General features: G+C 40.8%; 1 protein-coding gene across 1 annotated transcript in view; it reads left to right on the top strand.

Moving 5' to 3' along the window:
- LOC138765326 (G-protein coupled receptor 54-like) overlaps positions 1-26,061 on the top strand; it is a 38,636-nt gene extending 12,575 nt beyond the window's left edge. The window contains exons 6-8 of the mRNA XM_069942370.1: positions 10,053-10,188; positions 12,626-12,864; positions 25,705-26,061. Of these exons, the coding sequence (XP_069798471.1) occupies positions 10,053-10,188; positions 12,626-12,864; positions 25,705-26,061 (732 nt within the window). The remainder of the gene's footprint in view (positions 1-10,052; positions 10,189-12,625; positions 12,865-25,704) is intronic.
- The last annotated feature ends 203 nt before the right edge of the window (positions 26,062-26,264 follow it).

Raw genomic sequence — 26,264 nt, 5'->3', positions numbered from 1 at the left:
GGCCTGATTTCTGTGCAGCAGTGTTTTACAGTTCTATGGAAGGACCTTTTACCATGTATCATTAAAATTAACAAGTGGATATCTGAATGGGAGACATGATAAGAGCAGATTTTAGACCTCACTTCTGAGTTTTCAAATCAGCTGGTTTTAAATGGAAATTCTAAATTGATTTGCATTTTCATTAGGAAACTCAAAATAAGTAACAATAAAAATTTGCATTTATTCAATACTTTTAATTTGGTCGGGCATTCCAAGGCATTTTTCAGTAATGTAAACAAAGAAAGAACATCTGACAATGACCTCTTCAGGAGATAACTGTGCAGATGGCCAAAAACCTGGATAAAGTCTTTAAAATTGTTGTAACAAATGGAAGAGAAGAAAGGCAGAAAGGGAAAAAAATTGTTAGCCATCTGAGGTGGGGTGATTAAATCAGAAAGATGAAAGGAATTGAAGGAATATAATTAACTCAGTTCATTCCAGAACTGGGGAGTTTAGAGACAGGAGTAAAATACGGAAGTCTGCACACGCTGTGATTGAAGTAAAAATACTATGCTGGGGAAACTCAGGAGATCAGTGTACTTTATATAGCAAAGATAAAGATAATTAACCAATGTTTCAGGCAAGGTGTGAGCAAATGTAGACAGGCACCTGATTAAAATGGTGCAGGGGAGAGGCAGGGGGAGGAGAAGAAGCCCAATGGCAAGAGGAATAGGTGGATAAGGGAGGGAGGGCAAAACAGCAAACAGGGGGTGGGGGGCTGGCTCTGTGAATGGAGAGGGAAGGGGTTTGAGAGCTGGAGGAAATAAGACAAAGGGATAGGGAAGAGAGGGAAAATGAGGAGTGGTCTAGTAGAAACCAGAGAAGTTGATGTTAATGCCATTTGGTGGCAGAGTGTAGAGATTGAATATTAACTATTTAAAGACAGGGAATGGCTGTAATGGCATGCAAAAAAATTGATTCAAATTTTATAATGATAACAAATTGCACTTCAAGAAGTCAAAGTCTATAATGTGAAGAAAAGAAGTATGATGTATTTACTAATTATACCACTTAAAAGTTATCAGAGTGATTAATGCATCTATATTGACTGAGGCACAACTATAATTCAGCATTCTCATGACTTGGGATTATTGTAAGTGCTTGGAGTGAAAATGAAATCAGAGTTGAATTGGTGCTGGTTAATAAACCACTCCTGTACGTTATCAAATGGGGAGATTAGATAAACAGACCTGGAATAGGAAATATGTGTTAATGTTACTGAGGGCAATAAACAGTGCAAATAGCCACACCAGTGGGAGCTGTTGAAACAGAGACAATGTTCTTGGTGATTTGTGAAATGGGAAAATTTAAGCAATGTTTTTGAGTTTTATCAAATGCCCTGGACGACAAATAATTTAAGACTCAGGAAACATCTTGAAGTACCATTGAAATAGGAAATCTGCTTTTGATTTGTTTAAGGAACAGACAGTCTGATTCCAAATTCCTGCATGTCCCTCTACCCCAGTAAGTTCTTTCCAGTCCCTTAGGGAATATGCTTTTTGAACATATTCTGCCCGATTTGTAGTAAATAATGTGATTGGCATTAGGTAGAAGCGCATTAAGGATAATAAATTATTATGGGCCCCAAGATCTCTTGGAATTGGCAGAACCAGCAGAATCAGTAGAGTCGGCAACCTCAGTCGGGCCGAGGGTCCTTTAAAACCTCAACCAGGTACAACACCAATTCCTGCAGGTACCACAAGAATTCCAGCAGCAGACCCATGAGTCAGGGAAAGAAGACCCCACCACGTGGACACAGAGGGGGCAGGGCTACAGATGAAGCTGAGATGCCAGGACCTGAGGCTTCTGCTCTCTTTCAACTTCTTGGCCAACTTACAGTCCTTGGAGAATAAACTTGATGACCTCCAAGCCGGAGTGTTGTGTGGTGCTTTAAGGAAACGTGGCTAAATGTGGTCCTTCCAGAGATGGCACAGCAGCCCAAGGACTACACCCTCTATTGCTTTGAACGAAAACCAACATCTAGGACAAACCAGGGGAGGGAGCTTTTGTGTCATCACGGTGGTGCACAGACATGGTAGTCATGTCCCAGTCCTGCTCCCCTGACCTGGAACATCTGGCGATCAAATGTTGCCCATTCTACCTGCTGAGGGAATTCACTGCTGTCATTCTGGTCGCAGTATACATTCCACCCCAGGCTAACATCAGGCTGGTTCTGGACTGAGAGCACTGTGATGAACGGCCATGAGACAGAACATCCGGATGCCTTCCTGATCATTGTGGAAGGCTTCAATCAGGCCAACCTGAAGAGACTTTGACAAATTACCACCAACACGTCACATACAAGAGCAGGGGAACCAACACACTCGACACTGCTACATGACCATGAAAAATGCATACCAAGCCATACCATGACTGCACTTCGGCAAGTCCAATCACCTGGCTGTACTTCTACTCCCGGTGTACAAGCAGAGACTGAAGACCACAGCACCAGTGGTGAAGATGGCGAAGGTGTGGTCAAGGGAGGTGGAGGAGTGTTTGCAGGACTGCTTTGAATCGGTGGAATGGAACATATTCAAGAATTCATCCATAGACTTGAATGATATGCAACAGGTGTTATCGACTTTATCAAGACCTACATGGATAAGTGTGTGCCCACGCGCCAATACTGGGTACTCCCCAACCAGAAGCCCTGAATGAATCAGAGAATCCGTGACCTGCTGAGGGCAAGGACATTTAAGGACGGGGATCAGGATCTTTGCAAGGTCCAGGAAATACCTACAGAAGACTATCTCTGAAGCAAAGTGGCAATTCCGGCAGAAACTAGAGAAAGAGACATATACATACCAGCTATGGCAGGGAGTGCAGGCCATTGCAGCCTACAAAGTGAAGGGGAACAATGTAGATGGCTGTGGCACTTCACTACCAGATGAGCTGAACACCTACTATTCCTGCTTTGAGAATAAGAACCAAACAATGCCTACTAGAATCTCTGAAAAGGCTGAGGACCCTGTGATATCTGTCTCTGAGGCTGATGCCAGAATATCATTTAAGAATATCATTTAAGAGGCGTCAGGACCTGACGGTGTACCTGGCAGTCTATGTAAAATCTGCACCAGCTAACTAGCCAGAGTGTTCACAGACATTTTCAACCTCTCATTGTGACAGTCAGAGGTTTCCACCTGCTTCAAAAGGGCATCAATCATCCCGGTACCAAAGAAGAGTAGTGTGAGCTGCCTCAACGACTATCGCCCTGTAGCACTAACTTTTACTGTGATGAAATGCTTTGCAATGCTGGTCATGGCCAGAATTAAACATAGGAACATAGGAAGTAGGAACAGGAGTAGGCCAAAAATGGCCCATCGAGCCTGCTCCGCCATTCAATACGATCATGGCTGATCTAATTTATGACCTAACTCCACCTACCTGCCTTCTCCCCATATCCCCTAATTCCTCTATCATGTAAAAATTTATCTAACCGAATTTTAAATATGTTTAATGAAGCAGCCTCAACCACTTCCCTGGTTAGAGAATTCCAAACATTCACTACTCTCTGAGAAAAACTATTTTTTCTCATCTCTGTCCTAAATCTACTCCCCCGAATCTTGAGACTGTGTCCTCTGGTTTTAGTTTCCCCGGCCAGCTCAAAAAACCTTCCTACATTTATCCTATCCATACCCTTCATAATCCTATATGTTTCTATAAAATCTCCTCTTTCTTCTGAACTCGAGTGAATACAATCCTAGACGATTTAATCTTTCATCATAAGTCAACCCCTTCATCCCAGGGATCAACCTAGTAAACCTCCTCTGGACCATCTCCAAAGCCAGTATATCCTTCCTCAAATATGGAGACCAGAACTGGACACAGTACTCCACGTACCTAAGTAAAGATCTGGTCCCACTGCAATTTGCCTGGCATCACCATCACTCCACTGCAGATGCAATATCGCTGGCTCTCCACTCAGATCTGGATCACCTCGAGCAGCAACTCATACATACGGCTGCTCTTCATTGACTACAGCTTGGCCTTCAACACCATTATTTCCTCAGTGCTGGTCAAATGGGGAGATTAGACAAACAGTGCTAGACTCAGGATCAGTACCCATGGATTGGAGGGTAGCTAATGTTACCCCACTATTTAAAAAGGGGGGTAGAGAAAAAGCAGGGAATTATCGGCCGGTGAGCCTTACATCAGTAGTGGGCAAAATGATGGAATCCATTATTAAGGATGTAATAGCGGAGCATATGACTAGCAGAGAAGGGATCGGACGGAGTCAACATGGATTTACAAAAGGTAAATCGTGCTTGACAAATCTATTGGAATTCTTTGAGATGATGACAGGTAAAATAGATGGGGGAGAGCCAGTGGATGTGGTGTACCTGGACTTCCAAAAGGCCTTCGATAAGGTCCTGCATAAACGACTGGCTTCCAAAATCAAGGCTCATGGGATTGGGGGCAAAGTATTGATGTGGATTGAGAACTGGCTGGCAGGTAGAAGACTGAGAGTTGGGATAAATGGCTCATTTTCTGAGTGGCAGGCGGTGACCAGTGGGATGCCACAGGGATCTGTACTGGGACCCCAGCTGTTCACAATTTACATTAATGATCTGGATGAGGGGATTGGATGTAATATCTCCAAATTTGCAGATGACACTAAGCTAGGAGGGGTTGTGTGCACGGAAGAGGGGGTCAGGAAGCTCCAGTGTGATTTGGATAAATTGAGGGACTGGGCAGATACATGGCAAATGCACTACAATGTGGATAAATGTGAGGTTATCCACTTTGGTAATACAAACCGGAGGGCAGATTACTATTTGAATGGCAATAGATTAAGAGATGGGGAAGTGCAGAGAGACCTAGGGGTACTTATACATCAGTCTCTGAAGGCGAGCATGCAGGTACAGCAGGCGGTTAAAAAGGCAAATGGTATGTTGGCCTTCATATCAAGAGGGTTTGAGTATAGGAACAAGGATACCTTACTGCAGCTGTACAGGGCCTTGGTGAGACCACACCTGGAGTATTGTGTGCAGTTTTGGTCACCTTATCTAAGGAAGGATGTTCTTGTAATGGAGGGAGTGCAGAGGCGATTCACCAGCCTGATACCTGGAATGGCATGAATGACTTATGAGGAAAGATTGCGCAAATTGGGACTGTACTCGCTGGAGTTTAGAAGATTGAGAGGGGATCTCATAGAGACATATAAAATTCTGGCAGGACTGGTCAGACTGGATGCAGATGGGATGTTTCCAATGATGGTAAAATCCAGAACCCGGGGCCATGGTTTGAGGATAATAGGCAAACCATTTAGGACCGAGATGAGGAGGAATTTTTAGACCCAGAGGGTGGTGAATCTGTGGAATTCATTGCCACAGAGGGCAGTAGAGGCAGGTTCATTAAATATATTTAAGAGGGAAATAGATCTATTTCTTCAGTATAAGGGTATTAAAGGTTACGGAGAGAAGGCGGGGACGGGGTACTGAACTTTAAGATCAGCCATGATCTCGTTGAATGGCGGAGCAGACTCGAAGGGTCGAATGACCTACTCCTGCTCCTATCTTCTATGTTTCTATGTTTCTATGTTAGAAGCTACAAACTCTTTATCTACTCTACAACTGTATTCTTGACTTTCTCATTGGAAGACCACAGTCGGAACGAATTGGAAACAATGCCTCCTCCTCACTGATCATCAAAATGGATGTGTGCTTAGCCCACTGCTCTACTCGTTATACACCCACTACTGTGTGGCCAGTTACAATTCCAATGCCGATGACACCACAGTTGTCAGAATCACAAATAGCAATGAGGAAGTGTACAGGAGGGAGATGGATCAGCTCATTGAATGGTTAATGACAACCACCTTGCGCTCAGTGTCAGCAAAACTAAGAAAATGATTGTGGTCTTCAGGAGGAGGTCAGGGGAACAAGACCCCGTCCTCATTGAGGGCTCAGTAGTGGAGAGGGTCAGAACTTTAGATTCCTGGGTGTCCTGGAGCCTCCATGTTGATGCAACCACAAAGGAGGTTCACCAGTGGCTATACTTCGTGAGGTGTTTCAGGATTCTTTAAGATGTCACCAAAGACCCATGGAGAGCATTCTGGCTGGTTGCATTAGTGTCTGGTATGGAGGTGCAAACTCTCAGAGTAAGAATAAACTCCGGAGGGTTGTTAACTCGGCCATGCGATATCACAGGCCCCAGACTTCACTCCATTGGGGACATCTACATGAGACGGTGTCTTAAAAAAAGCAGCCTCCATCCTCAAAGACCCCCACCCACCCAGGCCATGCCCTCTTCACTCTGCTACCATCAGGGAAAAGGTACAGGAGCCAAAAGATGAGCACTCAGTGGCACAGGGACAACTTCTTCCCCACTGCCATACCAAAGACATGGCCTTACTTTTCATGCTTTATTATTGTTATTATTTTATTTTTTATAGCAATGGCAAAGGATGGTAATAGAATGGATGTTTGCTCGATGATGCTTTTGCAAAACACCGAATTTCATGACTTGTTAATGACAATGATTCTGATTCTATGAAGCGAAAGAGTTAATTGAAGTAGTTGATTATGTGTAGGGGAGGGGAGATTGACTTTAGAGGTACAACTCCATCACCAATTCCCAAGACTTTAGAGGTACTACTCCATCACCAATTCCCAAGACTTTAAAGGTACAATTCCATCACCAATTCCCAAGACATTAGAGGTACAACTCCATCACCAATTCCCAAGACTTTAGAGGTACAACTCCATCACCAATTCCCAAGACTTTAGAGGTACTACTCCATCACCAATTCCCAAGACTTTAAAGGTACAACTCCATCACCAATTCCCAAGACATTAGAGGTACAACTCCATCACCAATTCCCAAGACTTTAGAGGTACAACTCCATCACCAATTCCCAAGACTTTAGAGGTACAACCCCATCACCAATTCCCAAGACTTTAAAGGTACAACTCCATCACCAATTCACAAGACTTTAGAGGTACAACTCCATCACCAATTCCCAAGACTTTAAAGGTACAACTCCATCACCAATTCGCAAGACTTTAGAGGTACAACCCCATCACCAATTCCCAAGACTTTAGTGGTACAACTCCATCACCAATTTCCAAGACTTTAGTGGTACAATGCCATCACCAATTCCCAAGACTTTAGAGGTACAACTCCATCACCAATTCCCAAAAATGACCATGCCAAATGACATAAACTACATTTAAAAAAACCTATGAATTACTACCACTCTTCTTACATACTCAAGGTGGGTGGGGGGGGGGGGGTCACTGCTTTTAATGCATTTTATGAAAATTATCTTTATGTGGCAGAGAGAAAGGAATGAAGAATAATTCAGGAATATTCTGGAGAGTGCAGTAGGGCTGGGAAAGAAGAAGAATTTGGGAGAGTGGAGTAGGGCTGGAAAGCCTACATTTTCCAAGTTAAAAATTCTAGTGAACGCTTCAAAGTGGCGTCTCCAGTTTTGTTTAGCTTTGTGACAAACATGCGACCCCTTGCATCCGTGGGAAGAACACATGGATCATTTATCCATGTGGACCTTGATCCCATGGCTTTGCCATTTTCAACTTGACATGAAACTTCACCAGGCTCTACAGTAGCATATTGATCAAGTTATTGATTGGCAACAATAGGTAATTGATCCAGAAGGATGTCCGATTTCTAGCATGGCAGCTGGGAGTATTTAACATCGTGATAAATGTGGAGGTGAATGTATTTATTAGTCTCTGCAGCAGTAACTATAAAGCTCCTGGATTGTTGTCAATAACGTAATTGTCTTATTTTGAAAAAAAACTTTATTTATTTATTCAAAATACAAAAAGTAAATAACATATACAACAATTAACCATAAACATGAACGTTATATTTTATAGAAAAAAAAGAAAAGAAAAGAAAAGAACCCCCCCCCCCCTTCAGCCAACTCTCCTAAGGAGAGCCATAAAGAAAAAAAAATTAAGGAAAAATTAAACATACATATTAAGATCTAATCAACATGTAAATATTCTGAATATAACAACCACTTATTAATAAAAAAACTATAGTTATCACGTGAAACATATGTAATTTTTTCCATTATTAAACAATATTTCATCTCATTATGCCATCTATAAAAATCTTATAATTCAATTTAAGAATCATCCTGCCTTTTCCTCCATTGATTGTCATTCAAAAGATAAATTTTTATGTATCAAAATTGCTACACCTTTAGCCCTGGAATTAAATGAAGAAGAATATACATACCCTACCCAGTCCATCTTCAATTTCATACTTTATTTGACATTCAAATGTGTTTCTTGTAAAAAAGCAATATCAATTTTCATTTTTTTAATATACGCCAAAATTCGCTTACACTTAATTGGACTGTTTAAACCTCGAACATTAAAAGTAGCAAACCTCAACTTTGACATATCTACTAATATTACTAAAGACCAATAATATCTTTATATAATAACTCAAATCAACGTAAATAGGAGAAAAAAAATCATAAATTAAAAGCTAGATAAAATGAAAATAAAAAAATAATAAAAAAAATAATTAACTTTCCCCCAAAAAAAACTACCAAAAGGTAGTAATCCCTAAACAAAATTTGGGTGTGGATCACCCATCAGTGGCTGATGACTAATAGAATTTAGAGCAAATATCTCCCTCCCCAGCCAAACAAAGAATAACATTAAAATATCACAATAACATAAAAAGTAAAATAAGAATAAGAAAATTCTTCTATTCATCCAAGAGATTCCAAACTCGGAGATCCCATTTCAAAAGAAGTTGGACTCTTTCCATTCCTGTTTTTCCCATTTCTGCCATTTCTTCCATTTCCAGAACAACCAGATTTTTCTTTAGGAGACAATGGTGGACTCTTATATCTGGCAATGACTCAGCAAAAATCATTGCTTCACGATCATTCTCAAAAAACCGAGATTGATAGTCTCCATAAAACACCTTCAACACTGCCGGATAGCGAAAAGTTAACCTTTACGCCACAAAATTTCTTTAACTGGATTAAATCGACATCGATGTTGAATGACCTCTTGACTCAAATCAAGATAAAAAAAACTCTGCTATTCTGAATCAATAACGGAGTTTGTCGTTGTCTCGCATTTTGCACTGCCAGTCTAAGTATTGCTTCTCTGTCCAAATAATTCAAACAGGTCTCGGTGGTTGACTAGGTAAAGGTGTTCTTCTTAAAGCTCAATGAGCTCTTTCCAGTACCAAGCCTCCAGAAAAAAAATTCTTGCCCTAGTACTTGTGGGATCCAGTCTTTAAAAAAATGAAGAGGATCTTGTCCTTCCATACCTTCTGGCAAACCAACAATTTTCACTTTATTCCTTCTATTTTTATTCTCCAAGTAGTCTATTTTCTTCTCTAACTCCTTCTCACGTTCTCCCAATTCTATAACGGATTTTTCAACCCTCAGCACACCAATGTGATTAACTCTTACTTCCTTCCTAGTTTAGAGCAATCAGGGCAATAAATGTCAACCGTACTTCATTAGAAAAATGCTGCTTGTCATCTTTCAGTACCCAATATTCAGACTGAATTCCTTTCTCACCTCTTTCATTGTAGGAAGAAATACAAGTGGGGAGAAGGTGGGGTTACATCCCTGGATTTTCTGTAACGTGAGGTTGGGTCATTTTCCCATGCAACAAGAATTGAGAATTGAAAAATAATTGATTTATTTACTTTTTTCACATAATACCTCCAGGAGAGTGAATTTTATATTGATTCTCAGATATCTGTGTATTAAAAAAAAAATAATTTAGACATACAACGTGGTAGCAGGCTGTTGCAGCCCACAATCCAATTTACAGCCAATTAACCTACACCCCTGGTACGCTTTGAACGGTGGGGTGAAACCGGAGTCCCCGGGGAAAACCCACGCAGACATGGGGAGAACATACAAATTCCTTACAGTCTGCACGGGATTTGAACCCCGGTCCCAATCGCTGGTGCTGTAAAGGCTTTGAGCTAACCACTACGCCCACTTTGATTTGTGAATTTCAGAATGACTGTAACGTGTCGATACCTGTATTTGTTTTCACCAGGTTACTGTACAGGCAACCTGTATCACCTTGACGGCAATGAGTGCAGACCGATGTTATGCTACAAAGTATCCACTCAAGTCATTGAGGCACCGTACTCCTAAGGTTGCCATGGTGGTCAGCGTGTGTATTTGGATATGTAAGTTGCAAAGGGTTTCTGAGCTACTGAAGACATTCTCATCCCCTTAATGTGACTGAATTCAACTGCAGGCATGATATATTTCCCTCATCGACCCTGCTGTTTATGAACTGTAGGAAGATATTTGATGGTCTTGTTTTTGTCCATGGAGCTTCCATATGACAGTCATCCACCTTTATCAAAAATCTTTTTTTTTTGTTGCAAGATTTAAAGGAACTGAACATATTTCTCACAACAGAGATCCTGACAGCAGTCATGTAATGATTGCACCTCTTTCATTTTCAAGGAATGTTATCTTGTCCAATGGACAAGGTACCCTTCTTTGTCTCCCAGGTTTCTTCCCTCACATTATGTGGATTATATATCTAAGCAGCTGGGACAGGTTCTTTGTTTCAAGGCCATCGGCAGCAACTTGTTTCCTCAACAGTCCCTGTTAAACACTCTGTAACATTGAATGGATGATTCCTGGGTGAGGTCTACATTTACTAGGACACTACCTTGGGGGTTGGGGGGAATCTGAGGTGGGACAGCCAAACATGGGCCAGGTGGATACGCAGAAAGAGGGGTACTGTGCAGTCTACTAGAGATTTAGACATAGATGTACAGCACAGTAACAGGCCCTTCTGGTCCATGAGCCCATGCTGCCCAATTACACCCATTTAACCTACAACCCCTACCCCCAGAGGAAACTCATGCAGATGCGGGGAGAAAGTACAAACTCCTCACAGACAGCATGGGATTCTAACCTTGTTGGTGGTGCTGTAACAGTGTTGCGCTAACTTCTATGCCAACCACACCACCCTAATCATTGTGTTCTTTTATGTCATCAAAGAATACAAGTTTTAAACTTGACCACTAGTATATATACCCTAGTGTTTTATAAACTCATCAGGCCACGCACCTTCCGTAGAAAGTAAAAGGCCATCAACGTTTTAGGCCTGAGCCCTATTCAGGAGTTTTTTCCTGCTCCATTTATAGTAAGAATAACACCATAGAATGAAACCTTTCCTTCAGGATCTAAACTTTGTGAGCAGCAAGTGTGACAGAGTATTTAGATATATATGTTTTTGGGAGATAAATTGGGAAAGGATTGTTAGAGTAGGTCACACACAAATACTTTAAAACAGACCTTATATAAAATACTGGAGCTCTGCCTCATGTTAGACATATCGGCTCCAGAGCTTTTGCAAGAGCTTTTGAAGAGTGATCAAGAGACTTCACTAATGGATTGTTGTTTGCAAAAGGCAACAGATGAAAGAGCATGTCGGAGCTGCTGCTGTCTAGAAGAGAGGTTGCTGTTGAAAGAGGGTCATGTGGTTTTGCAAGTAGAGAAAGTCAAACAGGCTTTCTCTCACAGAGAGAGAGAGAGAGAGAGAGAGAGAGAGAGTGAGAGAGACACAGAGATCATTTGTAGAGTGTTACAACCAGCAGAAATTGCTGGGACTGGAATAGGACAAGCTGGAAAGCTTATGGACAGCCCGTTTGGATGACGGCCTGGTCTAAACTCTTGTGGTTCATGCAAGAGGAGAGGACTGGTGTCTTGGAATAAAGGAAACAGAAAGAACTCTGTGGTGACCTGAAAGAAAGAGGTTATCATCTGGAGAACCCTGAAGGGGCAGGTTTCATCAGCAAGACACTGAAGTGGCTGATTAAAAAGGAACAACAAATCTCTCTTTCTGAAAACCGACAAGAACCTTCCTCAGCGGTAACCATTTACCTTTCAAGCACCAAAGCCTGGTGAACTTCATAAATGTTAAATTCTGTGCACAGTCTAAGAATTGCCTGTAACCAGTGAACTTGGAGGAATGAGAAGTGAGAATGGAGTGTTAACCAAAGAACTTTTCTGAACTTACACACACACATTATATACATGGGCGATTAGAATTAGAAGGGGGTTAAGTTAGGTTAAGTAAGTCAATAGCGATAAGTTAAAGTTTGATTCTATTTTCATGTTTATAGATAATTAAAAGCAACTTTTGTTTAAGTAACCATTTGCCAAGGTGAATATCTATTGCTGCTGGGTTTTGGGGTCCCAAGTGTATACTTGGGAGCAAAATTTCTGCAAAAAATGTATGCAATTTATTCCACTCAATGTTTCAGAACCTGAGGTCAGTTTAGTTTCATTAATATATTCCCACTGATACTCAGGTCTTAGCCATGTTGTCAGAACGCATTAACAAAAGTTCTGGGTTAATTTTTTGAACATTTATTTTCTATGCATCCTTAATAGCAACGTGATAAATCACAAAAACAATACAGGAATAATTCTGAAAGTGGTCATATAGCACGAGAGTCCTTTCAAAATTAATAAATAGCATCTAAGCATTTTGATTTAGTTTCAGACAGTAACAATTCCTACTAGTGTGCCTCTCTGTATGTTGTTCACCATGTTGGTTCATGATTGTTCTTAGTAACGTTGGGTGCAATTTCATTCTAGGTTCCTTTATTCTGTCATTTCCCATCATCATGTACCAGAGGATTGAAAAAGGATACTGGTATGGACCGAGAACATACTGTGCAGAAGCCTTTCCTTCAGATGCCCATAAGAAAGGCTTCATACTGTACCACTTCCTTGCCATCTACCTTCTACCTTTGGTTACAATCTCCCTCTGCTACACCTTGATGATTAAGAGAGTGGGCAAACCTGTCATTGAGCCTATAGACAACAGCTATCAGGTGCGTGTGTGAAGATTTGTGTAATTATCTCAAGCAAAACATCTAAAGTGAAATTTTCTTCACTTTAAATACTCTTATTTATAGTCATAGAGTTAAAGAGTTTATGTAGCAGAAAAACAGGCCCTTTGGCCCAAATTTCCATACAAAGTGAAGGGAGAAAGGTTTAAAGGAGACATTAGGAGTAGGTTTTTACACAGAGAGTTGCGGGTGCCTGGAATACATTGCCAGGGGTGATGGTGCAGGCTGTAACAATAGGAGCATTTAAGAAACTCTTAGACTGGCACATAAATGAAATAAAAATAGAGGATTATGAGGTAGGGAAGGATTATTTTCTTTTGATATGAACATATAGGTCAGCACATCATGGGCCAAATGGCCTGTACTGTGCTGTAGCATTCTAAGTTTTCTGATCAAGTTCTATACCCAAGCTTATCCCATTGGCCTACCTTTGGCCCGTAATCTTCTGAACATTTTCTATCCACATTTCTCGCTAAGTGTCTTTCAAACTGTGCAATTGTACCTGCTCCACAGCTTCATCTGGCAGCTCATTCCATAAACTCTTCAGCATCTTAGTGAAAGGGTTGCCTCTCATTCCCCCTTTGCCGACAATACTCCAAGTATGGTCTCACCAACATCCTGTGTAGGTGGAGCATGATATCCCAACTCCTCAACTCAATGGCCTGACTGATGAAGGCAAACATCCCAAATGCCTTCTTCACCATCCTGTCCACCTGTACTACTGATTTAGGCAACTATGTACCTGTGTACCCATAGTATGATAAAGACTTGTACTAAGCAGGGAGTGAGCCTCTTATTAAGACTCTTACTAAGCAAACAGCCAACAGAGAGCAGCATCAACGATATCTTCAAAAACACATCTTTATTCAAGCAGCTACTGCGAATAAAGCATGATGGCACTCCTCTGGGTGAATATTTGCTCACATCTTCAGCAAGGGTTTATGTGTTACTTCAGAGAACATTTACTTTTACAATTTTAGACTGTTCTTTAATTGGTTTTATTTATTCTGATTAATTTTAATTATTTTTCTTTTTTTCAATTTTTTTGCCATTTGAGGTTGCTGGTTCTTTGAATTCTGGATAACAGGGGTTTTACTGCACATTGTACTACCTCTGCCTGTAATACAGAGGCCAGGTGTGTGGTAATACCAGTGGTAGTTATTGAACGTGGTCTTCTCACCAATCATGTTCACTGACGATTCCCAACATATGTGCTCTAATTCCTTTGTCTTGCAGAGTAAGACCACATAACAATTTGGAGCAGGCAAAGATACAACAGAAAGCACGGGCGGCCCACGGTACTAACTTCGGTGGTTGTTGAGACTGCAGGAAAGGGAAGAGTAGCAGACGATGGGGTCCAGGCCAGAATGACCAGATGCCTGCTCTAATCTAATGGCTAATTGTTAATGCACTGATCCTCCTCTGAAGCATCAGGTTATAGAGTCACGGAGTGGTGCAGCGCAGAAACAGGCCCTTCAGTTTCCCAGATCTGTGTCGACCATTGCACCCATCTCTGCTGATCCCATTCACCCACATTGGGTCCATAGCCTTGTTGGGGAGAGAGCTGGAAAGGTAGGAAAGCTTGCAGTTAGTACTACTCATTGAAGGTATTTTTAAGTATTGTGGTGAAGCTGCAGCCATTGTTGGATTCCAGATAGGAACAATGGTGTCATGTTTCAGAATTAGTAAATCACTCTTCAACACTGTGAATTGTTAAATTATGTCAAAGTCTTTTTTGATCATTTCTGTTGAGTGTTTGTTTTAGTATACCTTGAACCCACAGCGGGGATTTGGCCAGGTACTGTAGGATCCCTTGATGGAATTATTCATTTCAGAATTTCACGGTTAAAATTAATGCATTATTTATCCACTTATTCTATGGCAACTTTGCTCCTGATCATGTTTATATATCAGGTCAATATGCTGTAAAAAAGGCAAGTGTGGAGGGAAAAGCCATTGACAAAATAGGTTACTACTGATAAAATTGATCAAAAATTCCAATTAATCAGCAAAAAAAGACCTTTACTGGAAGACACCTCAATAAAGTAATTATCCATTAATGTTGATTCATCTTTGATAGCTCAGAGAAAGTATATACATCCTGTTCACTAGCGTGCCAGATGTTCTAAAAAGGACATCTTGCCGTCAAATCAGTAAACCATATCCTGTTTTATAACTTTGGGAACAGCAGTGCTAATGCTTTGATTTGTGTCAAAGAGTACATGTTGCAGTTATATGACTTGCAGATGTTATATTACAGTGAACTTCTCAGCCCCCAGTTTATGTTCTCTATTCCCCGAACTCCACGTCCAGAAGGCCATTCTTGTTCACTCAAATGGTCCTGGGAATAAATGAAGGGGCTCAGGGTAGAGGCAGAATCCCAAGCCTCGGTTGTGGCAGGTGGACCAGTACATTGCTTTCGGAGGAGGCAAAGACCTGCCCCCAGCTTTTCTGCTTGTCAAATTTGTCAAGGTTTCTCAAGAATTCAAGAAAATTTAAATCAGGAGTTGGCCACCAAGTCCCTTAGATCTGCCCCGTCATTCAAAGTGATCACGGGTGATCCTCACTGGCCTCAACTCCTCTTCTTTGTCAGTTCCCCACAGCCCTTAATTGCTTGACCTTTCAAATATTTATTCACCTCAACATTAAATATCTGTAATGATCTGGTCCCCACCAACGTTGGGGACAGAGAATTCCTGAGATTCATTACCCCTCAAGAGAAAACATTTCTTCACATTTTATAAAGAGCCGACCCCTTATTTTGTAGCTGTGTTCCCTTGTTCATGATTCTTCCATTAGTCAAAATATCTCAAGCCTTCTTCAGATCTTTTATGTTTGGACAGGGTCAGCCCTCATCCTCTGTAGACTGGTGAATCTTCTTTGGACTGCCTCCAGTGCCGCTATGTATCTTTTTTTTAAGGTATCTAAAACTACTCTATGTGTCCTCACCAACCCTCTATGCAATTGCAACAAAATCTCCTCATTGTTAACACCAACCCCTTCACAATAAAGGCCAAAATGCCCTTTGCCTTCTTAGCTAATTGTTGGACATACCTGTTAACCTTTTCTGATCCTTGCATTAGAACACCTAGATCCCTCTGAACCTCACTCATTTGCCATTTCTTTTCATTTAGATAATAATCTGCCTCTTGCTTCCTCTGACCAAAGTACATGACCTCACATTTTCCCTCAATTTCACAGTATGACCTTCTTTCTATTCTCGTGTAATCAACAATCGCAGATATTTTAATGATCTGCGCTCTCCTTATTAATATAAATAGTACACCATTGAGGATTAAGGACCAATCGTTGCATAATCCATCTGTTTCTTGCCTGAAAATGACTGGTTCATTCCAACTCTCTGTTTTTTATTTGACCGCTAGTTTTCAATCCATGCTAACTCACGTCCTTCAATATCATAGCTCTTAATTTATGCACCAGCCACTAATGTGGCACTTTCTCAAATGTCTTTTGGAAACCTACACATCTGCACATTCCTCTTTATCAAAGAATCCTCAAAGAATTCAATAAATCTGTCAAACTTGATTTGCCTTTAATAAATCCACATTCATCACTTTTGCTTATGTTTATCTTTCCAAAATTATGAATCATTTCATCTTTGATTTCTGACTCTTGCCAACAATAGAAGTTAAACTAATCAAAGCAATTTAGACACTATAAAGAGTGGTCCATTTTTGAGGCACTTTAATTCATCTGCCTAATTATAGATGTGATTCCTTTGTAAAACTGCTTCATATTGTACGCAAACCTGATCAAAGCCCTCACAAAAAATAATGCAATTGGTCATAAATGCATCAATGACAGTACCTTCCTGGTTTACACCAGAATTGTGTACTAAAATATGTTCCTGTGGGAGCAATATAAAAATCTTCTAACTCCTGTATCTTTACGATGCTGACTATTTGGAAGGGAGTCAAAGCATAAAGGAATAGTCCCCCTGGCAGTTATGAAACAGCTGCATTAATTACTGCCATAGAGGCGAGGGAAAATAAAGGAAGGATGACAAGTTTGTTTGCTTTTTGCATCACTGGGAATTCTCCAGAATGTGCCATTGCCTAATTGAAGTGTATTATGAGTGGCCCCACATGCTGTGAAGTCAGTGTTGGAAAGATCACAAGTGCATGATTGCAGTCAGTGGTGAACCAATGAGTGATAAGTTTCCCATTGTCCTAAACATTGAAAACTGAGTCTGGCTGATGTTTGCAAGATACAGGAAGTTCTGAGATTATGACAGGGTTCTGTTACTGAAAACTTGCTCGTGACCCAAAAGTTGTAAATGAACAAAAAACATTGTGTGGGAGAGGATCCTGAAACAGCTGTGGCAGGAGAGTGAGCAGGTGTGGAAAGGGCAGCCATGAGTGGGCGAGTGCGTCTGCTTAGCTCAACTTGACACAGCCCTAACTGTTGCGACTTAGTTAAGAAGGGAGAGGGGTAGTGGGATGGAGAAGGCCCAGTAGAATCCCTGCAACAGGCGGCAAATCCCATCCCTTACCACGCAGCACATCTTGCAAAGGCTCATTGATATGTATGAGCTAACCATAAATTGAGGATTCCTAATCAGGGAGGGCCTGTGGAAAATATGAAGGTGGAAATCTTTAATTAACATCTCAATCAGCGGAATGTAATATGGATATTAGGAATAATGCTGCATTGCTCCCTGAAGGTAGGAGCGCATGTGGATAGGGTGGTGAAGAAGGCCTTTAGTATGCTTGCCTATATAAATCAGTGCATAGAATATAGGAGTTGGGAAGTAATGATGAAACTATACAAGACATTGGTGAGGTCAAATTTAGAGTACTGTGTGCAGTTCTGGTCATCGATTTATAGGAAGGATATTAACAAGATAGAGAGAGTGCAGAGCAGATTGACAAAAATGTTTCCTGGGTTTCAGCATCTGGAATACAAGGAGAGATTGAGCAAATTAGGTCTTTATTCCAGAAGGCTGAGAGGGGATTTGATAGAGGTGTTTAAGATAATGAGAGGGATAGATAGAGTTGATGTGGAAAGGCTTTTCCCATTGAGAGTAGGAGAGATGGATTCAAGAGGTCATGGGTTGAGAGTTGATGGGCAAAGGTTTAGGAGTAACATGAGGGGGTACTTCTTTACTCAGAGAGTGGTTACGGTGTGGAATGGGCTTCCGGGAAAGGCGGTGGAGGCAGGGCCAATTTTGTTGTTTAAGAAAGAGTTGGATGAGTATATGGATGGGAGGGGGATGGAGGGATATGGGCAGGGTGCTGGTAGGTGGGATTAGAGGAGGGTACTTGGATCAGTGCGGACTAGAAGGGCCAATTTGGCCTGTTTCCATGCTGTAATTGTTATATGGTTTATATATAAAAAGTAACCCAAAACAAATTTATGCTGTTGGAGAGATGAGGATGTTGTGTGTAAACTGTTGCTGGTAAATGCTGGATGTTCAAAGGAGAATTTTCCAATTGGGGCAGTTTCACCCAGAAAAGTAGATGCAAGTGAACTCAATTCCTCGAGAGATTTTTTTAAAGGATAACAGCTGTTTGAATTAAGGGGTGGTCATTTTTATAATGCTCAACATCCATTGGAGCGCTTTCATCTCTAACGTCGAAGTACTCGAGATGGCAGAGGTCGACAGCATCGAGTCCACGCTGCTGAAGATCCAGCTGCGCTGGGTGGGTCACGTCTCCAGAATGGAGGACCATCGCCTTCCCAAGATCGTGTTATATGGCGAGCTCTCCACTGGCCACCGTGACAGAGGTGCACCAAAGAAAAGGTACAAGGACTGCCTAAAGAAATCTCTTGGCGCCTGCCACATTGACCACCGCCAGTGGGCTGATATCGCCTCAAACCGTGCATCTTGGCGCCTCACAGTTTGGCGGGCAGCAACCTCCTTTGAAGAAGACCGCAGAGCCCAACTCACTGACAAAAGGCAAAGGAGGAAAAACCCAACACCCAACCCCAACCAACCAATTTTCCCCTGCAGCCGTTGCAACCGTGTCTGCCTGTCCCGCATCGGACTTGTCAGCCACAAACGAGCCTGCAGCTGACGTGGACTTTTACCCCCTCCATAAATCTTCGTCCGCGAAGCCAAGCCAAAGAAGAAAATTACAGAAACATCAGCAACATTTCCATTGTACTAATTTTGTGGAGCATCTTTCTTTAACTCAGTTCATTATTTTATGACAGTTTTAGCAAATCTAAAGTAATTTCCCAGTTTACAAACTGATTTTCTAGAACTGTTTGTCTGGAAAGTCTGGGCAAATTTGAAGTCAGAACTCTTCTACTGTTACATTCTGTAGTGTAAGGTGTCACTGATCACACCAAGGACAATATCCATGACAACATGCTTGGAGGCAGAGAAGGTAGGATGGGTCCTAAATGAATACTTTCCTTCAGTATTCACCAGAGAGAGGGACCTTGGTCAAGGTGGGGTCAGAATAGAACAAGCTCATGTGCTGGACCATGTTGAGATTAAGAAAAAGGAAGTGCTGGAGCTTCTTAAAAAAGCATTAGGATCGATATGTCCCCAGGACCGGACAAGGTATCTCCCAGGTTGCTATGGGAAGGGAGAGAAGAGAATACTGGGGCAATGATCTTTGTGTCCTCCTTGGCCCCAATGGAAGTGCTGGAAGATTGGAGAATGGCAAATATGTTCCCCTTGTTTAATAAAAAGTAATAGGGAGAATCCTGGGAATTACATCAGTGATGGGCAAACTATTGAAAAGGATTCTTAAAGACAGGATGCATGAACACTTAAAGAAGTATAGTCTTCTCAGGGATTGTCAGCATGGGTTTGTGAGGAGAAGGTCATCCCTTATGAGACTAATTGAGTTTTTGAAGAGGTTACAAAAGAAATTGAAGGGTGGTAGATGTGGTGCACATGGATTTTAGTAAGGCATTTGATGAGGTCCCCCATGGGATACTCGTTTAGAAAATCATGAGACATGGGTTGCATGGAACCTTGGCTGTATGGATTCAGAATTGGCTTGCTGTAGAAAGCAGAGAGTATCAGTGGATGGAAAGTATTATGCCTGGAGGTCAGTGCAGATCCACAGGGATCTTTTCTGGGTCTCATGTTCTTTATGATTTTTATAAATGAGCTGGACCAAGAAGTAGAGGGATGTGACAGCAAGTTTGCAGATGATATGAAGATTGGAGATGTTGTGAGTAGGTTTCAACAGGATATGGACAGGATGCAGAGTCAGGTAGAAAAATGGCAGATGGAGTTCAATTCAGATCAATGTGAGGTGATGCATTTTGGAAGGTCAAACTTGAAGGCAGAGTTCATGTTTAAAAGCAGGATGCGTAACAGAACAGAGGGACCTTGGGGTCCAAAACTTTAGCTCTCTCAAGGTTGCCACGCAGTTTGATAGGATAGTTAAGAAGGCCTAAGTTATGCTGGAGGATTGAGTTCAGGACTCATGAGGTAATGTTTCAGCTCTATAAATCTCTGGTGAGACCACACTTAGAATACTGAGTTCTGTTTTGGTCACCTTATTACAGGAGAGGGTGCAGAGGACATTTACCAGGATGTTGCCTGGATTGGAAAAAAAAAATGTCTTATGAGGCAAGGTTAGCAGAGCTAGGGCTTTTCCATTTGGAGTGAAGAAGGATGAGAGGTGTCTTAATAGTGTCCACAAGATCGTGAGAGGCATAGATAATGTGAACAGCCAGCACCATTTTCCCAGGGTGGGTGTAGCAAACACTAGAGAACATCTATACAAAATGAGTAGAGAAAAGTTCAGGGGAAACATCAGGGGTAAGTTTTTCCAGGCACCCACCACCCACAATGAGGCTGAAACAATAAAGGAATTAAAGAAGACATTTAGACAAGCACATGGATGATAGAAAAATAGAGAGTTATGAGGTCAGAAGGGTTTAGTTTTTTTTGGTAAATGTTTCTACAGGTAGGTAGGGCTGAAGAACTTGTACTCAGCTGTTATGTTCTAAGTTCTATGATATTTCTAGATGAAATGTGAAAAGAAATAGAACTTTAGTTTTATCCATCGAGGTGGTGGGAGGATTGGGTGGGGAATATTTTGAATGTGTCTAGGTTTTCTTCTCCTTTTATGAGATAATTATTTTAGATACTGGGTTTGGTGAATTTCAAAATTAAGTAACAATTAAGTTAGTACAGAAGCCCTGATTTAATTTTGTTACAGGTGCTCCTCTACTTATAATGGACCAACTGACGATTTTTCAAAGTTATGAGGGTACAGTTAACGTGACTGTCATTATTTACTCTCATGTAATACATTAAATACATTAATACATCATTGATTTTTCCAATAAATGTTGATAATTGATCTAAGGTGAAATCTTTGTAGCCTCCTTAGTCAATCACTTCTTTTAGTTCAGTTGGAAAGCTTGCAAGGACTGATACAACGTTGTGAGGAGAGACGGGGGCAGTGGGATCAGTGTGGGAACTATTACAGGGCAGTGAGGAGAGAGTGGAGCAGTGGGATCAATGTGAGGACTGATACAGTGCTGTTGGAGCAGAGCTGGGCATTCTGATGAATGTGTGACTGATACAGGGCAGTGGGGCAGTAGGATCAGCTTAGGGACTGATACAGCACTGTCAGGAGAAAGCGGGGCAGTGGGATGAGTGTGGGGACATATAGTTCTGTCGGGAGAGAGCGGGGCAACAAGATCAGTGTGGGGACTGACACAGTGCTATTGGGGGAGAGTGGGGAAGTATGTGGACTGATACAATGCTGTCAGTATTGTACAAGGTACACCTGTATTCTGTAGGCAACTTTAATTTTTGTTCGACTTATGATGGTTCTTTTGGAATGAAACCCCAGCATAAGTGGAGGAACACCTGTAATTTTAATGATACAACATATTAGGAATCAATTCCAGCCTTGAAACCTGTGCTGCCCCAATTAAACCCAATTAACTTTCCAATCCTGTACATTTTGGAGGATAGGAGGAAACCAGAGTACCTGGGGAAATCCCATGCAGGTCACTCCTTACAGACAGCATTGGATTCAAACCTGGGTTGCCAGTGTTCAAATCGTGTTATGCTGACCTCTATGGTAACTGTTTTGTGATAAAATACATATTCTGAGAGGAACAAACACAGCAGATATAAAATGGCAAAAGATATAGGGGTGTATTACAGACCACCAAATGGGCCAAGAAAATTAGAGGAACAAATTTGTAGGGAGATAACGTATATGTGTGAGAATCATAAGGTAGTGATCATGGGAGATTTTAACTTCTCTCACATTGATTGGGATACCCATACAGTTAGAGGGCTGGATGGGCTAGAGTTCGTTAAATGTGTTCAAGATTTTTTCTAAATCAATTAGTAGAAGAACTGACTCGGGTAGTTGTTCAAGTGAACCGGTACGGGCTTGAAGGGCCGACATGGCCTGTTTCCGTGCTGTAAGTGGTTATATGGTTATGGTTATGATTAATAGTACAAATTCAGTAAAATTAATGGGTCACTGCAGAATTCTAACAATTAATTATTATCCACGAATGAACAGGGTTGATTAAGAATACATAAATGGCCTCATAAAATGGGCTGTGAATATCCATTTCTCAATTTATCCTTTTGTTGTGATTGACTGGCCCTAATAATACTGGACAACAAAGATTTTGCTTCTTGAACACTTTGGGGTGTATTTTATGGACTTTGTGCTGCGGATCACAAAAATCACCTTAAAGATTTTCTATCTCATACCATTTATTTTTTAGATATAAATTATATTTATGATTCCCTTTGTATTTTAAATCTATTACCCACAAAGCAAGTTGCTTTGGTCAGTCCAAGCATGCCTGGGAATACACTCAGTGCAGGTGATATGCACATGTTGTTTTAGGCCTTGGCATGCTTGGAAGACATTTAAAGTAAAGATGTTGTTGAGAATTTTCTTAACAACTACAGAATATGAATCTACATCCAACGGTTGACAACATGGTTCAAGCATTCCAAACCACGAAATGTAACATTTTCTGCATTCACACTTGGTCTTCTTCCCTGCTGATCTTAGTGCAGTCAGTGATGGGCATGGTGAATGATTTCACCAGGATATTGCGACCATGGAAAAACGGTATCAGGGCAACTGGAATCCATCAATGCTGGCTGACTATTGTTGGACACTGACATGAGAGGCATCAGATGCTGAGTACAAATGGAAATCAGCGGTAAAACATTTTTAGGTCAGTTGAATTAACACAATGTGTCAGTATCATTTTGCAATTAAACATGCTAGGGGGGGTGTGGCAAAAAGGGGGGCGTGGCAAGATGGCATAGAGTCTAGAAGTGTAATCTCGACCTGTCTGGCCAGACTTTTAAGAACCCGTTTTTAACTCTTTGTTTTCAGGTTTAAATTTTTTAAAACTTAGTTTAAAGTATCAAGGAATTGTTATGGCTATTAATGGTAAAAAGTACAGAAGAAACTACATTTTCAGAGTGTTGAAGACTTAGAGCCTAAACAGTCTGCTACAACTTCAGGTTTGCTTTCTTTTAAGCCTAAACCACAGAGATTACCTGTGGGAGCTGAAAAAATGACTACTACTCACCAGGAGAAGGACATCGCTGGAATTACCCGTTCTCAGGAGGAAGGTGCGTGTGCCCCCGATGTGGATCCTGATTCTGGCAGCCTGCCAACTTTAACAGAGGGGGCACGCAAGAAGACGACTCCATTGCTTGAAATGTCTCAAGAAGTACTCCAATCTGAATATCTTGATCTCTTCCGTGAGTTTTTGCAACAACAACGGGTTGCGGGGGGAGACCAGCGTCGACCCCCTGATGAAGTCGGGGTGTAGTCGTTGGGAGTCCAGACCCACAGTAAAACTGTTAAACTGCCTGTGGTTGAGATGCAGTAGGAGCTGCAGTTACCTGGTTCTGCTTCTACGCATGAGAAAGCAGGGCTGAGCTTTCCTGAATTACAGCTAAGCCTATGCTGAATGAAATGTCTCAGAGGCTCAGTTTGGAACTGAATACAGTTAAAATACGTGTGGAAGCATCTTGTGAGGATTTTAAACAATTTCAGGCTGCTTTTTTGAAATGTCAACAACAAGTGGCTTCTAATACAGAAAAAAGTGTTGGAGGTGGAAGAATCCGTTAAAAAATTGCGAGAACGTGAGAGGGAGTTAGAGAGGAAAGTAGATTATTTGGAGAATCAAAGTAGAAGGAATAATGTGAAGATTGTTGGTTTGCCAGAAGGTATGGAAGAACAAGATCCTCTTCGTTTTTTTTACCGAATGGATTCCACAAATACTGGGGCAGGAATTTTTCTCAGGAGATCTGGTATTGGAAAGAGCTCATAGAGCCTTAAGAAGAAGATCTCTGCCTGGTCAACCACCGAGACCCGTGATAATTCAGTGTTTGAATTATTTGGACAGAGAAACGATACTTCGTTTAGCAGTGCAAAACGTGAGACAACGATAAGCTTTGTTAATGATTCAGAATAGTAGAGCTTTTTTCTATCCTGATTTGAGTCAAGAGGTTATTCAGCGTCAATTTAATTCAGTTAAAGAAGTTTTGTGGCGAACAGGTTATAAGTCTACTTTTTGCTATCTGGCAGTGTTGAAGGTGTTTTGTGGAGACTTTCAATCTCGGTTTTTTTGAGAATGAGTGTGAAGCAATGAGTTTTGCTGACTCGTTGCTAGATGTAAGAGGACAAAGACGTAGCCCACCATTGTCTCCTAAAGAAAAATCTGGTTGTTCTGGAAATGGAAGAAACGGCAGAAATGGGAGAAATGGGAATGGAAAGAGTCTGTTTCCTTGAAATGGGGTCGCCGAGTCTGGAATTTCTTGGATGAATAGAAGAACTTTTTTATTTTTATTTTATTTTTATGTCATTATGAAATCTTGTTGTTATTCTTTGTTTAGCTGGGGAGGGAGAAATTTGCTCTATGTTCTACTGTCATCAGCCACTTGTGGGTGATCCACACCCAACTTTTGTTTAGGGATTACTACCTTTTGGTAGTTTTTTTTTGGGAGGTTTTTTTATTTTTATCTTTTTTTATTATTTTCATTTTATTTAGACTTTAATTTGTGGTTTCTTTTTCTCCTATTGGAGGGCCTACTTACGTTGATCTGAGTCTTTATATATTGATATTATTAGTTTTTAGTAATATTAGTGGATATGTTAAAGTTGAAGTTTGCTACTTTTAATGTTCGGGGTTTAAAAAGTCCAATTAAACGTAAGTGTATTTTTATCAAGTTCGATCTTTGGTAAAACATGTGTTCAGTAGAGATATGATTTTACTTGAAATGATTAAATTTGAGACTTTTGGCATAATGAGATGAAATATTGTTTAATAATGGAAAAAATTACATATGTTTTAAGGATAATTATAGTTTTTTTATTAATAGGTGGTTGTTATATTCAGAATATTTACATTTTGATTTATATTGACTAGATTTTAATATGCATGCTTTACTTTTCTTTATTTTTTTCTTTTCTCTTTATGGCTCTCCTTAGCAGAGTTGGCTGAAAGGGGGTGGGGGGTTTCTTTCCTTTTTTTTCTTTCTTTTTTTAATATATATAAAATATAATGTTCATGCTTTGTTTATTGTTATATATGTTACTTATTATCTGTATTTTGAATGAATAAATAAAGTTTAAAAAAAACATGCTAAATTCAATAAAAGTTCATTTAATGTTCCTCCAACTTCCTATGTGATACAGCAAATCTGAAATTATCTTTCTTTTCAGCTTGAAGTTGACTATCATAATCCCCAATTTTTTTTTTACTTCAGGAAGGAAATCCCTTTGATAACAATTGTTGTCCAGTAAAATTTGTGTTGCACACTGTAGATTTTCAAAAGGGGTATGTTTGTGTCACTCTTGTTCATCTCTTTTCATCTAGGTTCAACTCTTATCGGAAAGGACAGCTGCAATGAGAAGCAAGATTTCTAAAATGGTGGTGGTGATTGTCCTCCTCTTTACAATCTGCTGGGGACCCATCCAGCTCTTTATCCTCTTTCAGGCTTTCTACCCAAAATTTCAGGCCAACTATGAGACTTACAAGATCAAAACTTGGGCTAACTGCATGTCTTATGCTAACTCCTGCATCAACCCCATAGTGTATGGGTTCATGGGAGCCAGTTTTAGAAAGAGCTTTAGAAAAGCCTTTCCATTTATGTTCAGACACAAGGTCAGGGACAACAATGTGACTTCTGGCTGTGGAAATGCAGAAATGAAGTTTGTCACTGCAGAATCTTAACAGTGAAGGGCTGTGCACTAATGTGGTTAAAGATATACAAGCAAAACACACAAGTCTGCAGATGCAGTGATTGTAGTAAAAAACACTGGAGGAACTCAGCAGGTTTTGCAGTGTCCATAGGAGAAATATACATATATATATATAAATCTGATGTTCTGGGCCTGAGCTATTCTTCAAAGTGTGAGTAAAAATCAGGCAGGTGC

This window comes from Narcine bancroftii, chromosome 5 (assembly GCF_036971445.1).
Source record: "Narcine bancroftii isolate sNarBan1 chromosome 5, sNarBan1.hap1, whole genome shotgun sequence".
Lineage (NCBI taxonomy): Eukaryota > Metazoa > Chordata > Chondrichthyes > Torpediniformes > Narcinidae > Narcine > Narcine bancroftii.
Note: the sequence above shows the minus strand (reverse complement) of the source record. Positions and strands in the feature narration are given on the sequence as shown.